Below are 24991 nucleotides of genomic sequence, written 5' to 3'. Positions count from 1 at the left end.
GTTTCGACCTCTGACTGCTCGGCTATGAAAAGCCTACTGACATGAACTCTTGAGGTGCTGACCTGTTGCACCCTCTATAATCACTGTGATTATTATTTGACCCTGCTGGTCATCTATGAACGTTTGAACATCTGAAGAACGATCCGGCCTTAATAACTTCTTCGGGATCAGTGTCCCTTCCATGAGACGGTTGAGCTTACATAGGCTTATGCGATTAGCATGAGGTTGTAAGTAACAAGAAAATTTCCCAGGACATAGACATATCTGATATTGGCAGAAAGCTTAAATTCTTGTTAATCTAACTGCACTGTCCAATTTACAGTCGCTATTACAGTGACAGAATACCATGCTATTGTTTCATGAGAGTGCACAATTTTGAACATGAAAAGTTATTAATAAACAAATTAGACACATTTGGGCAGTATTGGTACAACATTTTCAACAGAAATGCAATGGTTAATTGGATCAGTCTAAAACTTTGCACATACACTGCTGCCATCTAGTGGCCAAAATCTAAACTCTACCTAGGCTGGAATAATGCATTATGGCCTTTCTCTTGCAGTTCAAAGATGATGGTACGAAAAAAAAAAAATACAAAATAATGTTTTTTTTTCTTTGTATTAACTTTTACCAGATCTATTCTGATATATTCTCCTACATTTCTTTCACATTTACACAAATTACAAAGTGTTTCCTTTCAAATGGTACCAAGAATATGCATATCCTTGCTTCCGGGCCTGAACTCCAGGCAGTTAGATTTGGGTATGTCATTTTTGGCGGAAATTGAAAAAATGTGGCGGATCCTTTTAATGGCCATGTACTCTTATAATCTCCACCGGGCACAGCCAGAAGAGGACTGGTCACCCCTCAGAGCCTGGTTCCTCTCTAGGTTTCTTCCTAGGTTCCTGCCGTCCTAGGGAGATTTTCCTAGCCACCGTGTTTGCTTGCTGTTTGGGTTTCTGTATAAACACTTTGTGACATCTGCTGATGTAAATCGGGCTTTATAAATACATCTGGTTTGATCTTCTATCTAAAGCAAACAAGGAGCAGCTCAGAACATAGCACCAACAAGCTTTCATCTGGGTTGTTATAGGTCCGACAAGGTCACATGATTTAATTAATAGACAGGATTCCGTCTAGATTGGGTTTGAGATTGGCAGTGGGATTGGGTCCTCTGTCTGTATCACAGGGACTGAGTAGTGCTGTAGCTCAGACTACAATCCCTGTCTGTGCAGCGTCTGTCTGTCTGGTCTGCTGAAGTAACTACACATTCATTCCAAAAAACACAGACAGGGTTTGGGCTGTAATCCACTCACAAATATGCAGGGCTGTAGATACATATGAGGACACAGAAGTCCAGACCTCAATTATATTTTCTAGGAACTCAGTCAGGGTCTAAAATGTACTTTTGAGAGTTAGAATTGTAGAATACACACCAAGGTGCAGTTTTTAAATTTGGTTGTGCATCAGCAGTTTTTCTCTTGTTATATGTCACTCACTAACCAGGTTTCCTCTTGTTATATGTCACTCACTAACCAGGTTTCCTCTTGTTATATGTCACTCACTAACCAGGTTTCCTCTTGTTATATGTCACTCACTAACCAGGTTTCCTCTTGTTATATGTCACTCACTAACCAGTTTTCCTCTTGTTATATGTCACTCACTAACCAGGTTTCCTCTTGTTATATGTCACTCACTAACCAGGTTTCCTCTTGTTATATGTCACTCACTAACCAGGTTTCCTCTTGTTATATGTCACTCACTAACCAGTTTTCCTCTTGTTATATGTCACTCACTAACCAGGTTTCCTCTTGTTATATGTCACTCACTAACCAGGTTTCCTCTTGTTATATGTCACTCACTAACCAGGTTTCCTCTTGTTATATGTCACTCACTAACCAGGTTTCCTCTTGTTATATGTCACTCACTAACCAGGTTTCCTCTTGTTATATGTCACTCACTAACCAGGTTTCCTCTTGTTATGTGTCACTCACTAACCAGGTTTCCTCTTGTTATATGTCACTCACTAACCAGTTTTCCTCTTGTTATATGTCACTCACTAACCAGTTTTCCTCTTGTTATATGTCACTCACTAACCAGGTTTCCTCTTGTTATATGTCACTCACTAACCAGGTTTCCTCTTGTTATATGTCACTCACTAACCAGGTTTCCTCTTGTTATATGTCACTCACTAACCAGGTTTCCTCTTGTTATATGTCACTCACTAACCAGGTTTCCATCCAACATTTTTATGAGTAAAGTATAAAAAATGTCACAACAGGCCTGATGGAAACCACTAATTTTTCGGTAAACTTTCCAAATGTCGACATAATAAAAGGTGGGATCTTTCTGTGTTGGAAAATTAATTGTGTGACAAATGTCGGTAGGGAAAAGTTGTTTATGCGTAAATGTTGATTATAATAACCATCATATTGAACTTAACTTGGAGTCATCCGATGACATGTTGTCTGGTCTTCCCACTACGACGAGTCGGGAAACCATGCATGTTATTAGGATACAGATGAAATAAATGATGATGAACTTCCCAGGGTGGTGAATGGTCCTGTATGGCTTAGTTGGTAGAGCAAGGCACCAGCAATGCCAGGATAGTGTGTTTAATTCCCGGGGGCCACCCATATGTGACTGTAAATTTCTTTGAATAAAAGTGTCTGCTAAATGGAATTATTATTCTACAAATTGCAAGGTGATAATTCGGATGTACCTTTCCAATATATATTGAGGGGTTTTACTCTGGTGATATGATGATTGATGCTTTGCTACGGTTTGATAAATAATAATTTAGTCATGTAGGCTATAGGCTACACTATATCTGCGAGCTGTTGGCTAGAGCGCATGTATCCATACCAGAGTGGGCACACTCGCTATATATATATATACACTGCTCAAAAAAATAAAGGGAACTATTAAACAACACAATGTAACTCCAAGTCAATCACACTTCTGTGAAATCAAACTGTCCACTTAGGAAGCAACACTGATTGACAATAAATTTCACATGCTGTTGTGCAAATGGAATAGACAACAGGTGGAAATTATAGGCAATTAGCAAGACACCCCCAATAAAGGAGTGGTTCTGCAGGTGGTGACCACAGACCACTTCTCAGTTCCTATGCTTCCTGGCTGATGTTTTGGTCACTTTTGAATGCTGGCGGTGCTTTCACTCTAGTGGTAGCATGAGACGGAGTCTACAACCCACACAAGTGGCTCAGGTAGTGCAGCTCATCCAGGATGGCACATCAATGCGAGCTGTGGCAAGAAGGTTTGCTGTGTCTGTCAGCGTAGTGTCCAGAGCATGGAGGCGCTACCAGGAGACAGGCCAGTACATCAGGAGAGGTGGAGGAGGCCGTAGGAGGGCAACAACCCAGCAGCAGGACCGCTACCTCCGCCTTTGTGCAAAGAGGAGCAGGAGGAGCACTGCCAGAGCCCTGCAAAATGACCTCCAGCAGGCCACAAATGTGCATGTGTCTGCTCAAACGGTCAGAAACAGACTCCATGAGGGTGGTATGAGGGCCCGACATCCACAGGTAGGGGTTGTGCTTACAGCCCAACACCGTGCAGGACGTTTGGCATTTGCCAGAAAACACCAAGATTGGCAAATTCGCCACTGGAGCCCTGTGCTCTTCACAGATGAAAGCAGGTTCACACTGAGCACATGACAGACGTGACAGAGTCTGGAGACGCCGTGGAGAACGTTCTGCTGCCTGCAACATCATCCAGCATGACCGGTTTGGCAGTGGGTCAGTCATGGTGTGGGGTGGCATTTCTTTGGGGGGCCGCACAGCCCTCCATGTGCTCGCCAGAGGTAGCCTGACTGCCATTAGGTACCGAGATGAGATCCTCAGACCCGTTGTGAGACCATATGCTGGTGCGGTTGGCCCTGGGTTCCTCCTAATGCAAGACAATGCTAGACCTCACGTGGCTGGAGTGTGTCAGCAGTTCCTGCAAGAGGAAGGCATTGATGCTATGGACCGCCCGTTCCCCAGACCTGAATCCAATTGAGCACATCTGGGACATCATGTCTCGCTCCATCCACCAACGCCACATTGCACCACAGACTGTCCAGGAGTTGGCGGATGCTTTAGTCCAGGTCTGGGAGGAGATCCCTCAGGAGACCATCCGCCACCTCATCAGGAGCATGCCCAGGCGTTGTAGGGAGGTCATACAGGCACATGGAGGCCACACACACTACTGAGCCTCATTTTGACTTGTTTTAAGGACATTATATCAAAGTTGGATCAGCCTGTAGTGTGGTTTTCCACTTTAATTTTAAGTGTGACTCCAAATCCAGACCTCCATGGGTTGATAAATTTGATTTCCATTGATAATTTTTGTGTGATTTTGTTGTCAGCACATTCAACTATGTAAAGAAAAAAGTATTTAATATGAATATTTCATTCATTCAGATCTAGGATGTGTTATTTTAGTGTTCCCTTTATTTTTTTGAGCAGTGTATATAGTGCACATTTTTTTGTGAGAAAATCATCAGTAGAGTTGAAAATGCGATGGAAACACATTTAACTTGTATTTTTATGTGCACTACATCATCACGCACAGCCTTTATCTGCAACGGGTCAATTTGATGAAAATCTGGTGGGAAAATGCACATATTGTTTTATGCATATTTTATCCTGAACAAAAATATAAACGCAACATGCAACAATTTCAAAGATTTTGCTGAGTTACAGTTCATATAAGGAAATCAGTCAATTGAAATAAATTCATTAGGTCCATACACTGGGGAGCCAGGCCCAGCCAATCAGAAAAGTTTCCCCCCACAAAAGGGACAGAAATATTCCACAGCACCACGCCCTCCACCCTCAGACGATCACACAGAAGAAGCCATGTGGAAGTCTTGGGCTGGTGCGGTTACACGTGGTCTGCAGTTGTGAGGCCAGTTGGACGTACTGCCAAATTCTCTAAAATGACTTTGGCTTATGGTAGAGAAATTAACATAAAATTCTCTGTAAACAGCTCTGGTGGACAATCCTGCAGTCAGCATGCAGATTGCATTTTCCCTTAACTTGAGACATCTGTGGCATTGTGTTGTGTGACAAAAGTGCAGATTTTAGAGTGGCCTTTTCTTGTCCCCAGCACAAGGCGCACCTGTGTAATGATCATGCTGTTTAATCAGCTTCTTGATATGCCACACCTGTCAAGTGGATGGATTATCTTGACAAAGGTGAAATGCTCACTAACAGGGATGTAAACGAATTTGAGAGAAATAAGCTTTTTGTGCGTATGTAACATTTCTGGTATCTCTTATTTCAGCTCATGAAACATGGGATCAACACTTTACATGTTGTGTTTAATATTTTTTGTTCAGTGCAGCATATTTACATGAAAATCTGTCACCAATTGGATGGAAAACTAGCTACTGACACTCATTCAATTAGACCACGCCAGTTAAAAAAAAATATATTGATTGGTAAATGAGTCTAGTTAGTCTAGCCAGGGTGTAGTGTTCATGGCCTAATTACCAACCAGGGCACCCACTCATTTTGTTAGTTCCTCTCACTCAGATATCATAGTAACATGGCCTAATTACCAAACAGGGCACCCACTCATTTTGTTAGTTCTTCTCATTCAGATATCATAGTAACATGGCATAAGATCGACTGAGGTGAATGAAGCTACAGCAACCAACGTTTTAATGGCTGGTGTAAATTTTGCTTGTTTTTGCTGTTCTCCAAATTGCATTTTAGAGTTTTAAAATTGTATAGAATTTGCAGTAGATGAGCTTCAACTTTCTTCTTGTATATGTGTGTGGGGGAGGTTACCCCCTCCTCTCAGGACCCCCCCCCCCCCCCCCCCCCCTCCTACACTGTACGATATTGTCATATAGGCTAATATCACATTAAACATAAACAACATATTTTAAGGTGCAAAATAGAGGTTTAGGCCTATACTGATGAGAGATGCATTTACATTGTCTACTGGTCTGTTGTAAAAAAAGATTATGACAATTCTAAGGTTATGACAAATAGATTTAAGTCATTCAATGTGTTTTCACCTCATATGTTTTGTTTATGTTTGTTTATTTTCCAAATTGCGAGATTGAGAGGGGGAAACCCATTATTATGACGTTGCACAGGGAAACCATTTTAAACATTTATATTTGAACAAAACTATCTGCACATTAAAAACACGCATCAAAAAAAATATGAAGAAATCAAATCTCTGGTCATTGTGTTTCATGTAGCCTATTTTCTCTGGCGCAGTTCTCCCTTCGTCTGTCTGTGTCTGAGCGCTGAGGGTATAATTTTGATCTCGTAACCTATCACCCAGATATGCCCTTGTGCAGTCTCAGTGCAGTCTGATATCTAGCGCTGTGGCCAGCTGTCGCACTCGGCACTGCTCCACCATACGCACGCACGTAGCCACATCCTCACAGAGCGCATCCAGCAATCCGTCCCCATCCAACCACCCTTTCACTGGTAGTCATCAAGGCAGACCCGGTGGAGACGCCTACTTTCATTCACTCTCCAAACTGGACACAAGAATCTCGATCGCTCTAACGGTAAATATCGTCATGTTTTATTATTAAATAGGATAGTAGTAATGTTTAGAAAATATTAATAACGTTAATGATGTGTTTGCTTTTTTATACATGTTTGGGCATGTTTGTAATGGGGGGGATTTCCTAATCGTTCTGGGTTGCCGGGTAGGATAGATGTTTTCATTGAGTTCATCGGTGTTTTTTTGAGATTTCTCTATTTTCTTTTCACTATTACCACGCATGACTTCGGACTAATACGAAAATGGCAATATTCTCAGGGAAATTATACAACTTTTTATTAAACATTAAGCGGATATGACTATATTCCCATCACCATCTCGAACGCTCCGGCCGAAACTCGTGTCCGAACACGTTGTCAAAAAGGGGTGTGTAGCCTGGAAAGAAGCTCTCGGCCAATGAGCGCCCGTCTCCTCCACAGTAGGGTTGTTTACTAGTGGAAGTGAGCGCCTATTGGACAAGACGACTATACCTCCAGGGTCTTTACTAGCCTATCGGCACAGTCCCCAAATAATGCAGTTTAAGACAAGTCTTTGTTTTAAAATCATAAACGTTAGATTAAACAGAAATGGGATATTGTGCTCCACTAAAAGCCACCCAGGAGTCCACACACACTGCACACTTGCTACCTCTCGGTCAGACAGACAGCGAGGGGTGTGGGATCTTCAAAAAAATGTTTTAAACACTCTCTGTACAGGATGATGTCATTGGTTGTGTGATTGACTTTTAGGAATTTTCGCAACATCACTCCTTTGTTGGATGGAAACTGTAATTACACATGCAGATGCCGATAATAAACATGTAATTACCAGTAATGATTGAAGTAAAACATTTTGTGCTGTGATTTACATTCCAAGACATTACATCATATTTATATGCGCACAAAAAAAAAACATTATTTGCTGCTTTCCTTCCAATGAAGAGATTACTTTTATTCTATGGTCCTAGAATAGCATAACTTCTATTCTATGGTTCTAGAATTGCATAACCTTTATTCTATGGTTCTAGAATAGCATAACTTTTATTCTATGGTTCTAGAATAGCATAACTTTTATTCTATGGTTCTAGAATAGCATAACCTATTCTATGGTTCTAGAATAGCATAACCTATTCTATGGTTCTAGAATAGCATAACTTTTATTCTATGGTTCTAGAATAGCATAACCTATTCTATGGTTCTAGAATAGCATAACTTCTATTCTATGGTTCTAGAATTGCATAACCTTTATTCTATGGTTCTAGAATAGCATAACTTTTATTCTATGGTTCTAGAATAGCATAACTTTTATTCTATGGTTCTAGAATAGCATAACTCCAGCCTCTACCAGCAGCAGTACCATGGCAACCAAGAGACCAGGGGACAGGACCTCTTCTTCAGGACCACAGTCATGTCCCTCTACAGCAGTAAGACCCACAGACAGCAGGCAGCCTGGGGCAGAGACACAGGAGACACTGGTAGGTGGACCCATACAAGCAGAGATAGGAAGAAGGAATCCATCATTCAATTTCAATATTTTGTGGGTATCTAAAAGTATTGTCACAGTTTTGCTGTACAGGTGTCATTGTCTCAACTGTGCCTCCCCCTCTGCGTCTCACCCATATCTTATCAGTGTTGCACCTCTGTCCCCGTGTCTGTCTGCAGGTGTACATGCAGTGCTGTGGGCAGGAAGCCCCTAACTTGACAGAGAGGAACAGTCATAGGAAAATCATGGATAGAAACCATCAGGGCCCAGTCTTCGTGCCCCAGGGGAGGACTGAGAGGGTCTGGACCCACCCCCCGGCTCCCCGGCAGACTACAACTCCCACAATACCCTCCTGCCCTGTGTCTGCCCCTTACAGGTAAGCTCTCTCGCTGTAGGCATCCTTCAGTCTAAAGCTGTTCTTCATCTTGTCACACGACCTTACAACATCAGCTGTTATCTTGATACTCCTCAACAGAGTCTCTGTTCTTCATCTTGTCACACGACCTTACAACATCAACTGTTCTCTTGGTACTCCTCAACAGAGTCTCCGTTCTTCATCTTGTCACACGACCTTACAACATCAACTGTTATCTTGATACTCCTCAACAGAGTCTCCGTTCTTCATCTTGTCACACGACCTTACAACATCAACTGTTATCTTGGTACTCCTCAACAGAGTCTCCGTTCTTCATCTGCTCCTCTTCTTTAAGTTGTCTGTTTAGGTGGAGATTGTGATCGTTTCTCCAAGACTAAATCCATCTTGTAACTATTGCCCCCCCCTCCCCCTCTTCAGTTTCTGGAGCCCAGGGTCGGTGGAGATGGATGAGATCATGGCAGCCATGGTTCTGACCAGTCTGTCCTGCAGCTCTGTGGTCCAGAGCTCTCCTCAGAGTCAGAATGACTCTTTACCAGGTAGGTTAGTCAATAAATCAGAACCATCTTGCTCTCGCTTTCTCTCTGTCTCTCTCTCTCCCCATGCTGTCTCTCTAACATGGTTATATAGTGACTATATTGACCACCATGCTGTCTCTCTAACATGGTTATATAGTGACTATACTGACCACCATGCTGTCTCTATAACATGGTTATATAGTGACTATATTGACCACCATGCTGTCTCTCTAACATGGTTATATAGTGACTATACTGACCACCATGCTGTCTCTCTAACATGGTTATATAGTGACTATATTGACCACCATGCTGTCTCTCTAACATGGTTATATAGTGACTATACTGACCACCATGCTGTCTCTAACATGGTTATATAGTGACTATATTGACCACCATGCTGTCTCTAACATGGTTATATAGTGACTATATTGACCACCATGCTGTCTCTCTAACATGGTTATATAGTGACTATACTGACCACCATGTTGTCTCTCTAACATGGTTATATAGTGACTATACTGACCACCATGCTGTCTCTATAACATGGTTATATAGTGACTATATTGACCACCATGCTGTGTCTATAACATGGTTATATAGTGACTATACTGACCACCATGCTGTGTCTCTAACATGGTTATATAGTGACTATACTGACCACCATGCTGTCTCTATAACATGGTTATATAGTGACTATATTGACCACCATGCTGTCTCTCTAACATGGTTATATAGTGACTATATTGACCACCATGCTGTCTCTATAACATGGTTATATAGTGACTATATTGACCACCATGCTGTCTCTATAACATGGTTATATAGTGACTATATTGACCACCATGCTGTCTCTCTAACATGGTTATATAGTGACTATACTGACCACCATGCGGTGTCTATAACATGGTTATATAGTGACTATATTGACCACCATGCTGTGTCTCTCTAACATGGTTATATAGTGACTATACTGACCACCATGCGGTGTCTATAACATGGTTATATAGTGACTATACTGACCACCATGCTGTCTCTATAACATGGTTATATAGTGACTATACTGACCACCATGCTGTCTCTCTAACATGGTTATATAGTGATTATACTGACTACCATGCTGTCTCTAACATGGTTATATAGTGACTATACTGACCACCATGCTGTCTCTATAACATGGTTATATAGTGATTATACTGACTACCATGCTGTCTCTATAACATGGTTATATAGTGACTATATTGACCACCATGCTGTCTCTAACATGGTTATATAGTGACTATACTGACCACCATGCTGTCTCTATAACATGGTTATATAGTGACTATACTGACTACCATGCTGTCTCTATAACATGGTTATATAGTGACTATATTGACCACCATGCTGTCTCTAACATGGTTATATAGTGACTATACTGACCACCATGCTGTCTCTATAACATGGTTATATAGTGACTATATTGACCACCATGCTGTCTCTCTAACATGGTTATATAGTGACTATATTGACCACCATGCTGTCTCTAACATGGTTATATAGTGACTATATTGACCACCATGCTGTCTCTATAACATGGTTATATAGTGACTATACTGACTACCATGCTGTCTCTATAACATGGTTATATAGTGACTATATTGACCACCATGCTGTCTCTATAACATGGTTATATAGTGACTATATTGACCACCATGCTGTCTCTATAACATGGTTATATAGTGACTATACTGACCACCATGCTGTCTCTATAACATGGTTATATAGTGACTATATTGACCACCATGCTGTCTCTATAACATGGTTATATAGTGACTATACTGACCACCATGCTGTATCTATAACATGGTTATATAGTGACTATACTGACCACCATGCTGTCTCTAACATGGTTATATAGTGACTATATTGACCACCATGCTGTGTCCCTATAACATGGTTATATAGTGACTATATTGACCACCATGCTGTGTCCCTATAACATGGTTATATAGTGACTATATTGACCACCATGCTGTCTCTATAACATGGTTATATAGTGACTATACTGACCACCATGCTGTCTCTAACATGGTTATATAGTGACTATATTGACCACCATGCTGTGTCTCTATAACATGGTTATATAGTGACTATATTGACCACCATGCGGTGTCTATAACATGGTTATATAGTGACTATATTGACCACCGTGCTGTCTCTATAACATGGTTATATAGTGACTATATTGACCACCATGCTGTCTCTATAACATGGTTATATAGTGACTATATTGACCACCATGCTGTGTCTCTATAACATGGTTATATAGTGACTATATTGACCACCATGCTGTCTCTATAACATGGTTATATAGTGACTATACTGACCACCATGCTGTCTCTAACATGGTTATATAGTGACTATATTGACCACCATGCTGTGTCCCTATAACATGGTTATATAGTGACTATATTGACCACCATGCTGTCTCTAACATGGTTATATAGTGACTATACTGACCACCATGCTGTGTCTCTAACATGGTTATATAGTGACTATACTGACCACCATGCTGTCCCTATAACATGGTTATATAGTGACTATATTGACCACCATGCTGTCTATAACATGGTTATATAGTGACTATATTGACCACCATGCTGTGTCTCTATAACATGGTTATATAGTGACTATATTGACCACCGTGCTGTCTCTATAACATGGTTATATAGTGACTATATTGACCACCATGCTGTCTCTATAACATGGTTATATAGTGACTATATTGACCACCATGCTGTCTCTATAACATGGTTATATAGTGACTATATTGACCACCATGCTGTGTCTATAACATGGTTATATAGTGACTATATTGACCACCATGCTGTGTCTATAACATGGTTATATAGTGACTATATTGACCACTATGCTGTCTCTAACATGGTTATATAGTGACTATACTGACCACCATGCTGTCTCTCTAACATGGTTATATAGTGACTATATTGACCACCATGCTGTCTCTAACATGGTTATATAGTGACTATATTGACCACCATGCGGTCTATAACATGGTTATATAGTGACTATATTGACCACCATGCTGTGTCTCTAACATGGTTATATAGTGACTATATTGACCACCATGCTGTCTCTATAACATGGTTATATAGTGACTATATTGACCACCATGCTGTCTCTATAACATGGTTATATAGTGACTATATTGACCACCATGCTGTCTCTAACATGGTTATATAGTGACTATATTGACCACCATGCTGTCTCTCTAACATGGTTATATAGTGATTATATTGACCACCATGCTGTCTCTATAACATGGTTATATAGTGACTATATTGACCACCATGCTGTGTCTCTCTAGGTTCATCATCAGGGGGCGGAGACATGGAGTGTGGGGGCGGGGAGCTTTCGGACAGCGGCAGCAGTGGCTACTGGAGCTGGGACCATGGCAACGTTAGTCCCGCTCTGTCCCCTTCTGTCGCCGAGATGGACAGCAGCCCAGATGAAGGACTGCATATGGAGCTGGAGCAGGGGGGTGAGCTACATACAGCCGCAAGGTCAAAGGTGAGGGGGGAGGAGGCTGTCGCCATGGAGATAGAGAGAGAAAGAGGCAGTTGAAGAATCGGTGAGGTAGCTGATGAGGTTTGTTTTGTTCTTCTCTCTCTCTGTCTCTCTGTCTCTCTTTCTCTCCCTTCCATCTCTCTTTTTCTTTACCTCTCTCTCTCCCTCTACCCGTCCCCTCTCTCTATACCTCTCTACCCTTCTCCCCCCTGTCTCTCTCCCTCTTCCCCCTCTCTCTCTCCCTCTACCCGTCCCCTCTCTCTCTACCCTTCTCCCCCCTGTCTCTCTCCCTCTTCCCCCTCTCTCTCTCCCTCTACCCGTCCCCTCTCTCTCTACCTCTCTACCATTCTCCCCCCTGTCTCTCTCCCTCTTCCCCCTCTCTCTCTCCCTCTACCCGTCCCCTCTCTCTCTACCTCTCTACCCTTCTCCCCCCTCTCTCTCCCTCTTCCCCCTCTCTCTCTCCCTCTACCCGTCCCCTCTCTCTCTACCTCTCTACCCTTCTCCCCCCTGTCTCTCTCCCTCTTCCCCCTCTCTCTCTCCCTCTACCCGTCCCCTCTCTCTCTACCTCTCTACCCTTCTCCCCCCCTGTCTCTCTCCCTCTTCCCCCCCTCTCTCTCTCTCTCTCTACCCGTCCCCTCTCTCTCTACTTCTCTACCCTTCTCCCCCCTGTCTCTCTCCCTCTTCCCCCTGTCTCTCTCCCTCTACCCGTCCCCTCTCTCTCTACCTCTCTACCCTTCTCCCCCCTGTTTCTCTCCCTCTTCCCTCTCTCTCTCTCCTTCTACCCGTCCCCTCTCTCTCTACCTCTCTACCCTTCTCCCCCCTGTCTCTCTCCCTCCCTCTTCCCCCTATCTCTCCCTCTACCCGTCCCCTCTCTCTCTACCTCTCTACCCTTCTCCCCCCTGTCTCTCTCCCTCTTCCCCCTCTCTCTCTCCCTCTACCCGTCCCCTCTCTCTCTACCTCTCTACCCTTCTCCCCCCTGTCTCTCTCCCTCTTCCCCCTCTCTCTCTCCCTGATCACAGAGTTCTTTCAGAGGAGCGTACAGGTGTCTGTGGCCCAGCTGTGGCAAGGTGCTCACGTCTTCAGTTGGGATGAAGAGACATGTCCGTGTGCTGCACCTGGGGTGAGTTCCCCTCTCAGCCATCTGGTTTAGAGAAACACATGCATGTAGTCCAATTATATTGTTAACTTACTCTGTCTCCCTCTCTTTGTCTCTCCCTTCCAAATTAACACACACACACCCCACCCCGACACACACACACACCCCACCCCGTCACACACACACACACACACACACACCCCACCCCACCCCGGCACACACACACACCCCACCCTGGCACACACACACACCCCACCCTGGCACACACACACCCCACCCTGGCACACACACACACCCCACCCTGGCACACACACACACACCCCACCCCGGCACACACACACACACACACACACACACCCCACGATACACACACACACACACACACACACACACACACACCCCACGACACACACACACACCCCACCCCGTCACACACACACACACACACCCCACCCCACCCCGACACACACACACACCCCACCCCGTCACACACACACACACACACCCCACCCCGACACACACACACACCCCACCCCGTCACACACACACACACCCCACCCCGACACACACACACACCCCACCCCGGCACACACACACACCCCACCCCGACACACACACCCCACCCCACCCCGACACACACACACACCCCACCCTGGCACACACACACACCCCACCCTGGCACACACACGCACCCCACCCCGGCACACACACACACCCCACCCTGGCACACACACACACACACCCCACCCCGACACACACACACACCCCACCCCGTCACACACACACACACACACCCCACCCCACCCCGGCACACACACACACCCCACCCCGTCACACGCACACACACACACCCCACCCCGACACACACACACACCCCACCCCGTCACACACACACACACACACCCCACCCCACCCTGGCACACACACCCCACCCCGTCACACACACACACACACACCCCACCCCGACACACACACACACCCCACCACGACACACACACCCCACCCCGGCACACCCCTACAGCAGTGGATCGGAGCAGTCCCCAAGAGAGGAGGACTTCTACTACACAAAGATCTCCTGCGAAGCTCCAGCAGACCCCTCTCCCGTCTCCCCTCTTCCCCCAGACCCCTCTCTCGTCTCCCCTCTTCCCCCAGACCCCTCTCCTGTCTCCCCTCTTCCCCCAGCCCACCTCCCGGCTTCGTCCCCTCACGTCCCCTGGGGGTCCTGTGGCTCCCCTCTAAGCCCTGATCCAGATTCCGGTCTTCAGATCACCTCCTTAGGGTCAGGGAGCTCCAGGCCCAGCTCAGGCCCAGAGTCAGCCCCATACCAGCACAGACCTCTCAGCCAGTCTGCCCCCAGCTCCTCCTGGCAGATACAGACAGACCATCTCTATCAGGTAGGTGACCCTGGTCTGACCCTGGTCTCTTTCTCATTTCATATATATTCCACTCAGTAACAATTGCCACTGCTTTCTAGGGCGTACTGGGTCTGCCCTAACCTGTAGAGGGTCAGTGCTTTCTAGGGCGTACTGGGTCTGCCCTAACCTGTAGAGGGTCAGTGCTTTCTAGGGCGTACTGGGTCTGCCCTAACCTGTAGAGGGTCAGTGCTTTCTAGGGCGTACTGGGTCTGCCCTAACCTGTAGAGGGTCAGTGCTTTGGATGTTGAGATCATTTGCAGTTCATGATTGTTTATTCATTTTTTATGGTTTTAGGCTGGTTTCTCTGTTTCGCATTTCAACCAACTTGTCTTGTATGGCAAGGCAGTGATGTTGCGTTGTTGACTTGTCTTATGCGTTGTGTTTAGAAACAAACAGCTAGCCATCTTGAAAAGAGTTTGACTAGAATTGCAGTAAAATAAATGTATAGGAGTTTGAGAGATGTCTGGTCTGTTGTTGTCCTCCTGTCCTCCAGGCCTGCGCTCCCCTCCAGGTGACCATGTCCTCCTGCAGCCCCTCCCCCTGTTGTTGGACCCCTCCCCCTCTCACCGTCTCTAACCAGCACAGCCATCACAACACCCAGGTACGTCTGCTCTCCTCTCCTCTTCCTGGTTAGCCTCAACCTCAGCCGTTCCTTCCCAGGTCTCTCCAGAACCAGAATATCTTGTGATATCTGGCTAACATCTATGTCCTGGTTAACGTCAGAGCATCAGGCGGATGTGATATTAATAGTGACTATTTAATGATTTCTTATTACAAGACATGCCTTGCTTTTCTCTTCCCCCTCTACTCCTTCTCTCCTGCCCCCTACAGGTGATGACGGGTCGCTGCAGGTCTGTGAGTGTCGGAGAACAGTGGCTTCAACAGAGCAGTGCCACCAACAGGCTAACCACCTTGAGAGCAGCCTCCCCGTCACGCTCTCACTGCTCCTTCAGGTTAGAACTACCTATGACTGCCTTTCTTCTCTCTCTCATCCCCGTCACTCGCTCACTGCTCCTTCAGGTTAGAACTACCTATGACTGCCTTTCTTCTCTCTCTCATCCCCGTCACGCACTCACTGCTCCTTCAGGTTAGAACTACCTATGACTGCCTTTCTTCTCTCTCTCATCCCCGTCACGCGCTCACTGCTCCTTCAGGTTAGAACTACCTATGACTGCCTTTCTTCTCTCTCTCATCCCCGTCACGCACTCACTGCTCCTTCAGGTTAGAACTACCTATGACTGCCTTTCTTCTCTCTCTCATCCCCGTCACGCGCTCACTGCTCCTTCAGGTTAGAACTACCTATGACTGCCTTTCTTCTCTCTCTCATCCCCGTCACTCACTCACTGCTCCTTCAGGTTAGAACTACCTATGACTGCCTTTCTTCTCTCTCTCATCCCCGTCACTCACTCACTGCTCCTTCAGGTTAGAACTACCTATGACTGCCTTTCTTCTCTCTCTCATCCCCGTCACGCGCTCACTGCTCCTTTAGTCAGCACCATTTATCCTCTCCTTTCTTCTCTCCTCCATCTCAACTATCTATCCTCTATTCTTCTCTCCACCTTTCCTTTCCTCTCTCCTCTCCATTCTGTTCCAACTATCTTCTTTCCTCTCTGTCTCAACTATCTCTCCTCTCTGTCTCAACTATCTCTCCCCTCTCTCAACTATCTCTCCCCTCTGTCTCAACTATCTCTCCTCTCTGTCTCAACTATCTCTCCCCTCTGTCTCAACTATCTTTCCTCTCTGTCTCAACTATCTCTCCTCTCTGTCTCAACTATCTCTCCCCTCTGTCTCAACTATCTCTCCTCTCTGTCTCAACTATCTCTCCTCTCTGTCTCAACTATCTCTCCCCTCTGTCTCAACTATCTCTCCTCTCTGTCTCAACTATCTCTCCTCTCTGTCTCAACTATCTCTCCTCTCTGTCTCAACTATCTCTCCTCTCTGTCTCAACTATCTCTCCTCTCTGTCTCAACTATCTCTCCTCGCTGTCTCAACTATCTCTCCTCTCTGTCTCAACTATCTCTCCTCTCTGTCTCAACTATCTCTCCTCTCTGTCTCAACTATCTTCTTTCCCCTATGTCTCAACTTTCTCTCCTCTCCATTCTGTCTCAACTATCTCTCCTCCATTCTCTTTCAACTATCCCTCCTCTCCATTCTGTCTCAACTATCTCTCTTTTCCCCTGTCTCAACTATTCTCTCATCTCCATTCTGTCTCAACTATCTCCTCTCCATTCTGTCTCAACTATCTCCTCTCCATTCTGTCTCAACTATCTCTCTATTCCCCTATGTCTCAACTATCTCTCCTCTCCATTCTGTCTCAACTCTCTCTATTTTCCCCTGTCTCAACTATCTCTCCTCTCCATTCTGTCTCAACTCTCTCTATTTTCCCCTGTCTCAACTATCTCTCCTCTCCATTCTGTCTCAACTCTCTCTATTTTCCCCTGTCTCAACTTTCTCTCCTCTCCATTCTGTCTTAACTATCTCTCATCTCCATTCTGTCTCAACTCTCTCTATTTTCCCCTGTCTCAACTATTCTCTCATCTCCATTCTGTCTCAACTATCTCTCATCTCCATTCTGTCTCAACTATCTCTCATCTCCATTCTGTCTCAACTATCTCTCATCTCCATTCTGTCTCAACTATCTCTCCTCTCCATTATGTCTCAACTATCTCTCTTTCCCCTGTCTCAACTATTCTCTCATCTCCATTCTGTCTCAACTATCTCTCATCTCCATTCTGTCTCAACTATCTCTCATCTCCATTCTGTCTCAACTATCTCTCATCTCCATTCTGTCTCAACTATCTCTCCTCTCCATTATGTCTCAACTATCTCTCTTTCCCCTGTCTCAACTATTCTCTCATCTCCATTCTGTCTCAACTATCTCTCATCTCCATTCTGTCTCAACTATCTCTCATCTCCATTCTGTCTCAACTATCTCTCATCTCCATTCTGTCTCAACTATCTCTCCTCTCCATTATGTCTCAACTATCTCTCTTTCCCCTGTCTCAACTATTCTCTCATCTCCATTCTGTCTCAACTATCTCTCATCTCCATTCTGTCTCAACTATCTCTCATCTCCATTCTGTCTCAACTATCTCTCCTCTCCATTATGTCTCAACTATCTCTCTTTCCCCTGTCTCAACTATTCTCTCATCTCCATTCTGTCTCAACTATCTCTCATCTCCATTCTGTCTCAACTATCTCTCATCTCCATTCTGTCTCAACTATCTCTCATCTCCATTCTGTCTCAACTATCTCTCCTCTCCATTATGTCTCAACTATCTCTCTTTCCCCTGTCTCAACTATTCTCTCATCTCCATTCTGTCTCAACTATCTCTCATCTCCATTCTGTCTCAACTATCTCTCATCTCCATTCTGTCTCAACTATCTCTCATCTCCATTCTGTCTCAACTATCTCTCCTCTCCATTATGTCTCAACTATCTCTCCTCTCCATTCCTGATAACTCTATCTTTCTCGTCTATCTTCTTCTCTGTACAGACTCCACACCTCTCCCAATGTGACAAGAGGGCATAATTAGATGGCTAGATAAGAAACATGATGGAGAATGTATAACTTATTCTCTCTAACACAGCCTTTTCTCTATATTAGGTATACTATTAGTCTGCCACACGTCCCCATCTTGGTTTCTTGTTTATCATCCCTGTAGGACGGGGCGAGGGGAGGCTAAAATGTTTCTTGTTTATCATCCCTGTAGGACGGGGCGAGGGGAGGCTAAAATGTTTCTTGTGTATCATACCTGTAGGACGGGACGAGGGGAGGCTAAAATGTTTCTTGTTTATCATCCCTGTAGGACGGGGCGAGGGGAGGCTAAAATGTTTCTTGTGTATCATCCCTGTAGGACGGGGCGAGGGGAGGCTAAAATGTTTCTTGTTTATCATCCATGTAGGACGGGGCGAGGGGAGGCTAAAATGTTTCTTGTTTATCATCCCTGTAGGACGGGGCGAGGGGAGGCTAAAATGTTTCTTGTGTATCATCCCTGTAGGACGGGGCGAGGGGAGGCAAAAAAGTTTCTTGTGTATCATCCCTGTAGGACGGGGCGAGGGGAGGCTAAAATGTTTCTTGTGTATCATCCCTGTAGGACGGGGCGAGGGGAGGCTAAAATGTTTCTTGTGTATCATACCTGTAGGACGGGGCGAGGGAAGGCTAAAATGTTTCTTGTGTATCATCCCTGTAGGACGGGGCGAGGGGAGGCTAAATGTTTCTTGTTTATCATACCTGTAGGACGGGGCGAGGGGAGGCTAAAATGTTTCTTGTTTATCATACCTGTAGGACGGGGCGAGGGGAGGCTAAAATGTTTCTTGTTTATCATACCTGTAGGACGGAGCGAGGGGAGGCTAAAATGTTTCTTGTGTATCATCCCTGTAGGACGGGGCGAGGGGAGGCTAAATGTTTCTTGTTTATCATACCTGTAGGACGGGGCGAGGGGAGGCTAAAATGTTTCTTGTGTATCATACCTGTAGGACGGGGCGAGGGGAGGCTAAAATGTTTCTTGTTTATCATACCTGTAGGACGGAGCGAGGGGAGGCTAAAATGTTTCTTGTGTATCATCCCTGTAGGACGGGGCGAGGGGAGGCTAAAATGTTTCTTGTTTATCATCCCTGTAGGACGGGACGAGGGGAGGCTAAAATGTTTCTTGTTTATCATCCCTGTAGGACGGGGCGAGGGGAGGCTAAAATGTTTCTTGTTTATCATCCCTGTAGGACGGGACGAGGGGAGGCTAAAATGTTTCTTGTTTATCATCCCTGTAGGAAGGGGCGAGGGGAGGCCAAGAAGTGTCGTAAGGTGTACGGAGTGGAGCGCAAGGAGCAGTGGTGCACGGCCTGTCGCTGGAAGAAAGCATGCCAGCGCTTCCCAGACTAAACGAGTGTGTGAACGAAGGATGATGAAAGAAAGAGACTAAAACAGAGAGGACACGATCAGGGCCTGTGGGCTATCAACAACAACAACTTCCTTTTTTTATACCTTGTTTATTTTCCCCTCAAGGAATAAAGTTCTGTTTTTTATACGTTGACCTGAGAAGTAAGTCAGTGTGCGATGGTGGTGCTAGTAGCTAGTAGGTTAGACTGTGTTATGTGGTAGGCCTACGATGCTCTTCCGTCCCAGACCTGTTTCTGCTGTGTAGCATGGCAACAACCATAGGAGTTAGCTATACACAGGGATGGAACTTTTGGGCACTGGCTAGTTGCCCTGGGTAACATTTGGGTCCAAAGTATGCGCCATACAATATTTCTAAGAACAAACTTAGACTGGCCTGGTGTGATCTGAACAGTACTAGCGGGCTAGCTTCATATCCTACTAGCCTGGTCTGAACAGTACTAGTGGGCTAGCTTCATATCCTGCTAGCCTGGTCTGAACGGTACTAGCGGGCTAGCTTCATATCCTACTAGCCTGGTCTGAACAGTACTAGCGGGCTAGCTTCATATCCTACTAGCCTGGTCTGAACAGTACTAGCGGGCTAGCTTCATATCCTACTAGCCTGGTCTGAACAGTACTAGCGGGCTAGCTTCATATCCTACTAGCCTTGTCTGAACAGTACTAGCGGGCTAGCTTCATATCCTACTAGCCTTGTCTGAACAGTACTAGCGGGCTAGCTTCATATCCTACTAGCCTGGTCTGAACAGTACTAGCGGGCTAGCTTCATATCCTACTAGCCTTGTCTGAACAGTACTAGCGGGCTAGCTTCATATCCTACTAGCCTGGTCTGAACAGTACTAGCGGGCTAGCTTCATATCCTACTAGCCTGGTCTGAACAGTACTAGCGGGCTAGCTTCATATCCTACTAGCCTGGTCTGAACAGTACTAGCGGGCTAGCTTCATATCCTACTAGCCTTGTCTGAACAGTACTAGTGGGCTAGCTTCATATCCTACTAGCCTGGTCTGAACAGTACTAGCGGGCTAGCTTCATATCCTACTAGCCTGGTCTGAACAGTACTAGCGGGCTAGCTTCATATCCTACTAGCCTTGTCTGAACAGTACTAGCGGGCTAGCTTCATATCCTACTAGCCTGGTCTGAACACTACTAGCGGGCTAGCTTCATATCCTACTAGCCTGGTCTGAACAGTACTAGCGGGCTAGCTTCATATCCTACTAGCCTGGTCTGAACAGTACTAGCGGGCTAGCTTCATATCCTACTAGCCTGGTCTGAACAGTACTAGCGGGCTAGCTTCATATCCTACTAGCCTGGTCTGAACAGTACTAGCGGGCTAGCTTCATATCCTACTAGCCTGGTCTGAACATTACTAGCGGGCTAGCTTCATATCCTACTAGCCTGGTCTGAACAGTACTAGGGGGCTAGCTTCATATCCTACTAGCCTGGTCTGAACAGTACTAGCGGGCTAGCTTCATATCCTACTAGCCTGGTCTGAACGGTACTAGCGGGCTAGCTTCATATCCATCCCTGGTTGTACTCTTGAACAAGGCACTTAACCCTTAACTGCTCTCCATCCAGGATTCTTCTTCTTCTGTACAGCAAACTGATCTGTCCCCAGGTTCCTTCCACCTTCCACTGAGAGCATCTCTCCTCGCCTTCCACTGAGAACATCTCTCCTCACCTTCCACTGAGCATCTCTCCTCACCTTCCACTGAGAACATCTCTCCTCACCTTCCACTGAGAACATTTCTCCTCACCTTCCACTGAGCATCTCTCCTCACCTTCCACTGAGCATCTCTCCTCACCTTCCACTGAGAGCATCTCTCCTCACCTTCCACTGAGTATCTCTCCTCACCTTCCACTGAGCATCTCTCCTCACCTTCCACTGAGAGCATCTCTCCTCACCTTCCACTGAGAGCATCTCTCCTCACCTTCCACTGAGAGCATCTCTCCTCACCTTCCACTGAGCATCTCTCCTCACCTTCCACTGAGAGCATCTCTCCTCACCTTCCACTGAGCATCTCTCCTCACCTTCCACTGAGAACATTTCTCCTCACCTTCCACTGAGCATCTCTCCTCACCTTCCACTGAGCATCTCTCCTCACCTTCCACTGAGAGCATCTCTCCTCACCTTCCACTGAGCATCTCTCCTCACCTTCCACTGAGAGCATCTCTCCTCACCTTCCACTGAGAGCATCTCTCCTCACCTTCCACTGAGAGCATCTCTCCTCACCTTCCACTGAGCATCTCTCCTCACCTTCCACTGAGCATCTCTCCTCACCTTCCACTGAGAGCATCTCTCCTCACCTTCCACTGAGCATCTCTCCTCACCTTCCACTGAGAACATTTCTCCTCACCTTCCACTGAGCATCTCTCCTCACCTTCCACTGAGCATCTCTCCTCACCTTCCACTGAGAGCATCTCTCCTCACCTTCCACTGAGAGCATCTCTCCTCACCTTCCACTGAGAACATCTCTCCTCACCTTCCACTGAGAGCATCTCTCCTCACCTTCCACTGAGAACATTTCTCCTCACCTTCCACTGAGAGCATCTATCCTCTCCTTCCACTGAGAGCATTTATCCTCACCTTCCACTGAGAGCATTTATCCTCACCTTCCACTGAGAACATTTATCCTCACCTTCCACTGAGAACATTTATCCTCACCTTCCACTGAGAACATTTCTCCTCACCCTCCACTGAGAGCATCTATCCTCTCCTTCCACTGAGAGCATTTATCCTCACCTTCCACTGAGAGCATTTATCCTCACCTTCCACTGAGAACATTTATCCTCACCTTCCACTGAGAACATTTATCCTCACCTTCCACTGAGAGCATCTATCCTCTCCTTCCACTGAGAGCATTTATCCTCACCTTCCACTGAGAGCATTTATCCTCACCTTCCACTGAGAACATTTATCCTCACCTTCCACTGAGAACATTTATCCTCACCTTCCACTGAGAACATTTTTCCTCACCTTCCACTGAGAACATTTCACCTCACCTTCCACTGAGAACATTTATCCTCACCTTCCACTGAGAACATTTATCCTCACCTACCACTGAGCATTTCACCTCACCTTCCACTGAGAGCATCTATCCTCTCCTTCCACTGAGAGCATTTATCCTCACCTTCCACTGAGAACATTTATCCTCACCTTCCACTGAGAGCATCTATCCTCTCCTTCCACTGAGAGCATTTATCCTCACCTTCCACTGAGAGCATTTATCCTCACCTTCCACTGAGAACATTTATCCTCACCTTCCACTGAGAACATTTATCCTCACCTTCCACTGAGAACATTTTTCCTCACCTTCCACTGAGAACATTTATCCTCACCTTCCACTGAGAACATTTATCCTCACCTTCCACTGAGAACATTTATCCTCACCTTCCACTGAGCATTTCTCCTCACCTTCCACTGAGAACATTTATCCTCACCTTCCACTGAGAACATTTATCCTCACCTACCACTGAGCATTTCTCCTCACCTTCCACTGAGAACATTTATCCTCACCTTCCACTGAGAACATTTATCCTCACCTACCACTGAGCATTTCACCTCACCTTCCACTGAGAGCATCTATCCTCTCCTTCCACTGAGAGCATTTATCCTCACCTTCCACTGAGAACATTTATCCTCACCTTCCACTGAGAGCATCTATCCTCTCCTTCCACTGAGAGCATTTATCCTCACCTTCCACTGAGAACATTTATCCTCACCTTCCACTGAGAGCATCTATCCTCTCCTTCCACTGAGAGCATTTCTCCTCACCTTCCACTGAGAGCATTTATCCTCACCTTCCACTGAGAACATTTATCCTCACCTTCCACTGAGAACATTTTTCCTCAGCTTCCACTGTGTGTTTTTTCTCTTCTTCTTCAACATTTCATTTTTCCCTGTGGTCTCTACGGAGGTAATGGAAACCTGTTACTTCTACATGGTGTGCTATCTATGAGTTCTTCCTTTGGACTATTTTGTGTTTGTGTCTCTTTTTAAATGATTGTCTTTCTGTCCCGCCTGAGAGGTAGGCAGAGGTTTATGTTATGTTTTGGCACATTTTATGGAAATGTATTTTACAAGGATAATGATAAATAAGCTACATTTGGTTTGACTCGTTGTGGTTTGAATGGAGTCAGTTCCTTCCATAACAGTATTTTACTCTTCTCCGTCTTGGTAATCATCGTTATGGTTCTGTCTGTATAAGCTTCTGGACAGTATTGGGGTGAATTTGAATTGGGCAGTCAATTCAGGAATTAAACTGAAATTCCAATTTAAAAAAAATTGTGTGTGTTCTCAATGATTTCTCAATAAATGGAAGAGAAGAAGCTAATTATTTCAAAAAGCTTGTCAAGTTTAGAATGTTTTATTCAAATCACTTCCTGTATTGATTGATTGATTGAACCCAATCCTACTATTGGACCACTACCAAGGGATCAGGCAATTAGACAACTACATTTTATATTAGCCTTCTTATGAAACAACAAAAAAACGTATTGTCTAATGTTATTAAACACATTCAAATAAAGTATCAACAAAAATAACCACTGAGAATATTGGGCACTGACAATTTTCTGTAACGACAATCCACAAGAGAAATAGCAAACTCATTTATTGTATTTTTCTCTATACAGGTTTCATAAAGACTTTTAAACAATAATACACATTAGAAATGTACACTGTATTCACAAAGTTCTTTGTGTATGAACGAGAGACATGTACTCACAAACACACACACACACACACACACACTCTTTAACATACCCCAGTACAGTACTGGATAAATACTGCCTAAAGGTATGCGTGGCAAAACAATATCAATCTCTAACAGGTGAAATTCTAACCTAAAACCATAACATAGTGTTGTGTTATTGAGTATTTTCAGACAAGCAGACAAACTGTGTTTCATACAGTAACAAGAAGATAACATGCACATATCTCTCGTCTTGCCTTATTTTTTGTGGTCAAAATCAGATAGGTGGTAAATTCAGTTTGGTATGTATCCTAGAAGACAAATACAGGACATGATCTACTCTACCAACACCAGAGGGCAGTGTTACCTTACTGTCTGGGATGCTGATTTACTCTACCAACACCAGGGGGCAGTGTTACCCTACTGTCTGGGATGCTG

The 24991-nt window shown here is 45.0% G+C and overlaps 1 protein-coding gene across 1 annotated transcript; it reads left to right on the top strand.

Annotated features, from left to right (window-relative positions):
- Positions 1-6380: 6380 nt before the first annotated feature.
- Positions 6381-24144, top strand: LOC120019192 (zinc finger protein 704-like). The gene is made up of 10 exons (XM_038962503.1): positions 6381-6538; positions 7838-7990; positions 8178-8374; positions 8792-8910; positions 12260-12462; positions 13479-13579; positions 14577-14949; positions 15464-15571; positions 15802-15923; positions 19738-24144. Exons 2-10 carry the CDS (start codon positions 7874-7876, stop codon positions 19847-19849), a joined length of 1452 nt encoding a protein of 483 aa, XP_038818431.1. The 5' UTR covers positions 6381-6538; positions 7838-7873; the 3' UTR covers positions 19850-24144.
- Positions 24145-24991: the final 847 nt, after the last annotated feature.

The sequence above is a fragment of the Salvelinus namaycush genome, chromosome 24 (genome assembly GCF_016432855.1).
Source record: "Salvelinus namaycush isolate Seneca chromosome 24, SaNama_1.0, whole genome shotgun sequence".
Lineage (NCBI taxonomy): Eukaryota > Metazoa > Chordata > Actinopteri > Salmoniformes > Salmonidae > Salvelinus > Salvelinus namaycush.
The sequence above is the reverse complement of the archived record's forward strand: the minus strand, read 5'-3'. Positions and strand labels throughout refer to the sequence as shown.

Bases quoted from the DNA above. Each gene is read 5' to 3' on its own strand.
- LOC120019192 (XM_038962503.1), top strand. From the start codon at position 7,874: ATGGCAACCAAGAGACCAGGGGACAGGACCTCTTCTTCAGGACCACAG. The intron at 15,572-15,801 runs GTACGTCTGCTC...TGCCCCCTACAG, and splicing joins ACAGCCATCACAACACCCAG to GTGATGACGGGTCGCTGCAG. The intron at 15,924-19,737 runs GTTAGAACTACC...TCATCCCTGTAG, and splicing joins CGCTCTCACTGCTCCTTCAG to GAAGGGGCGAGGGGAGGCCA.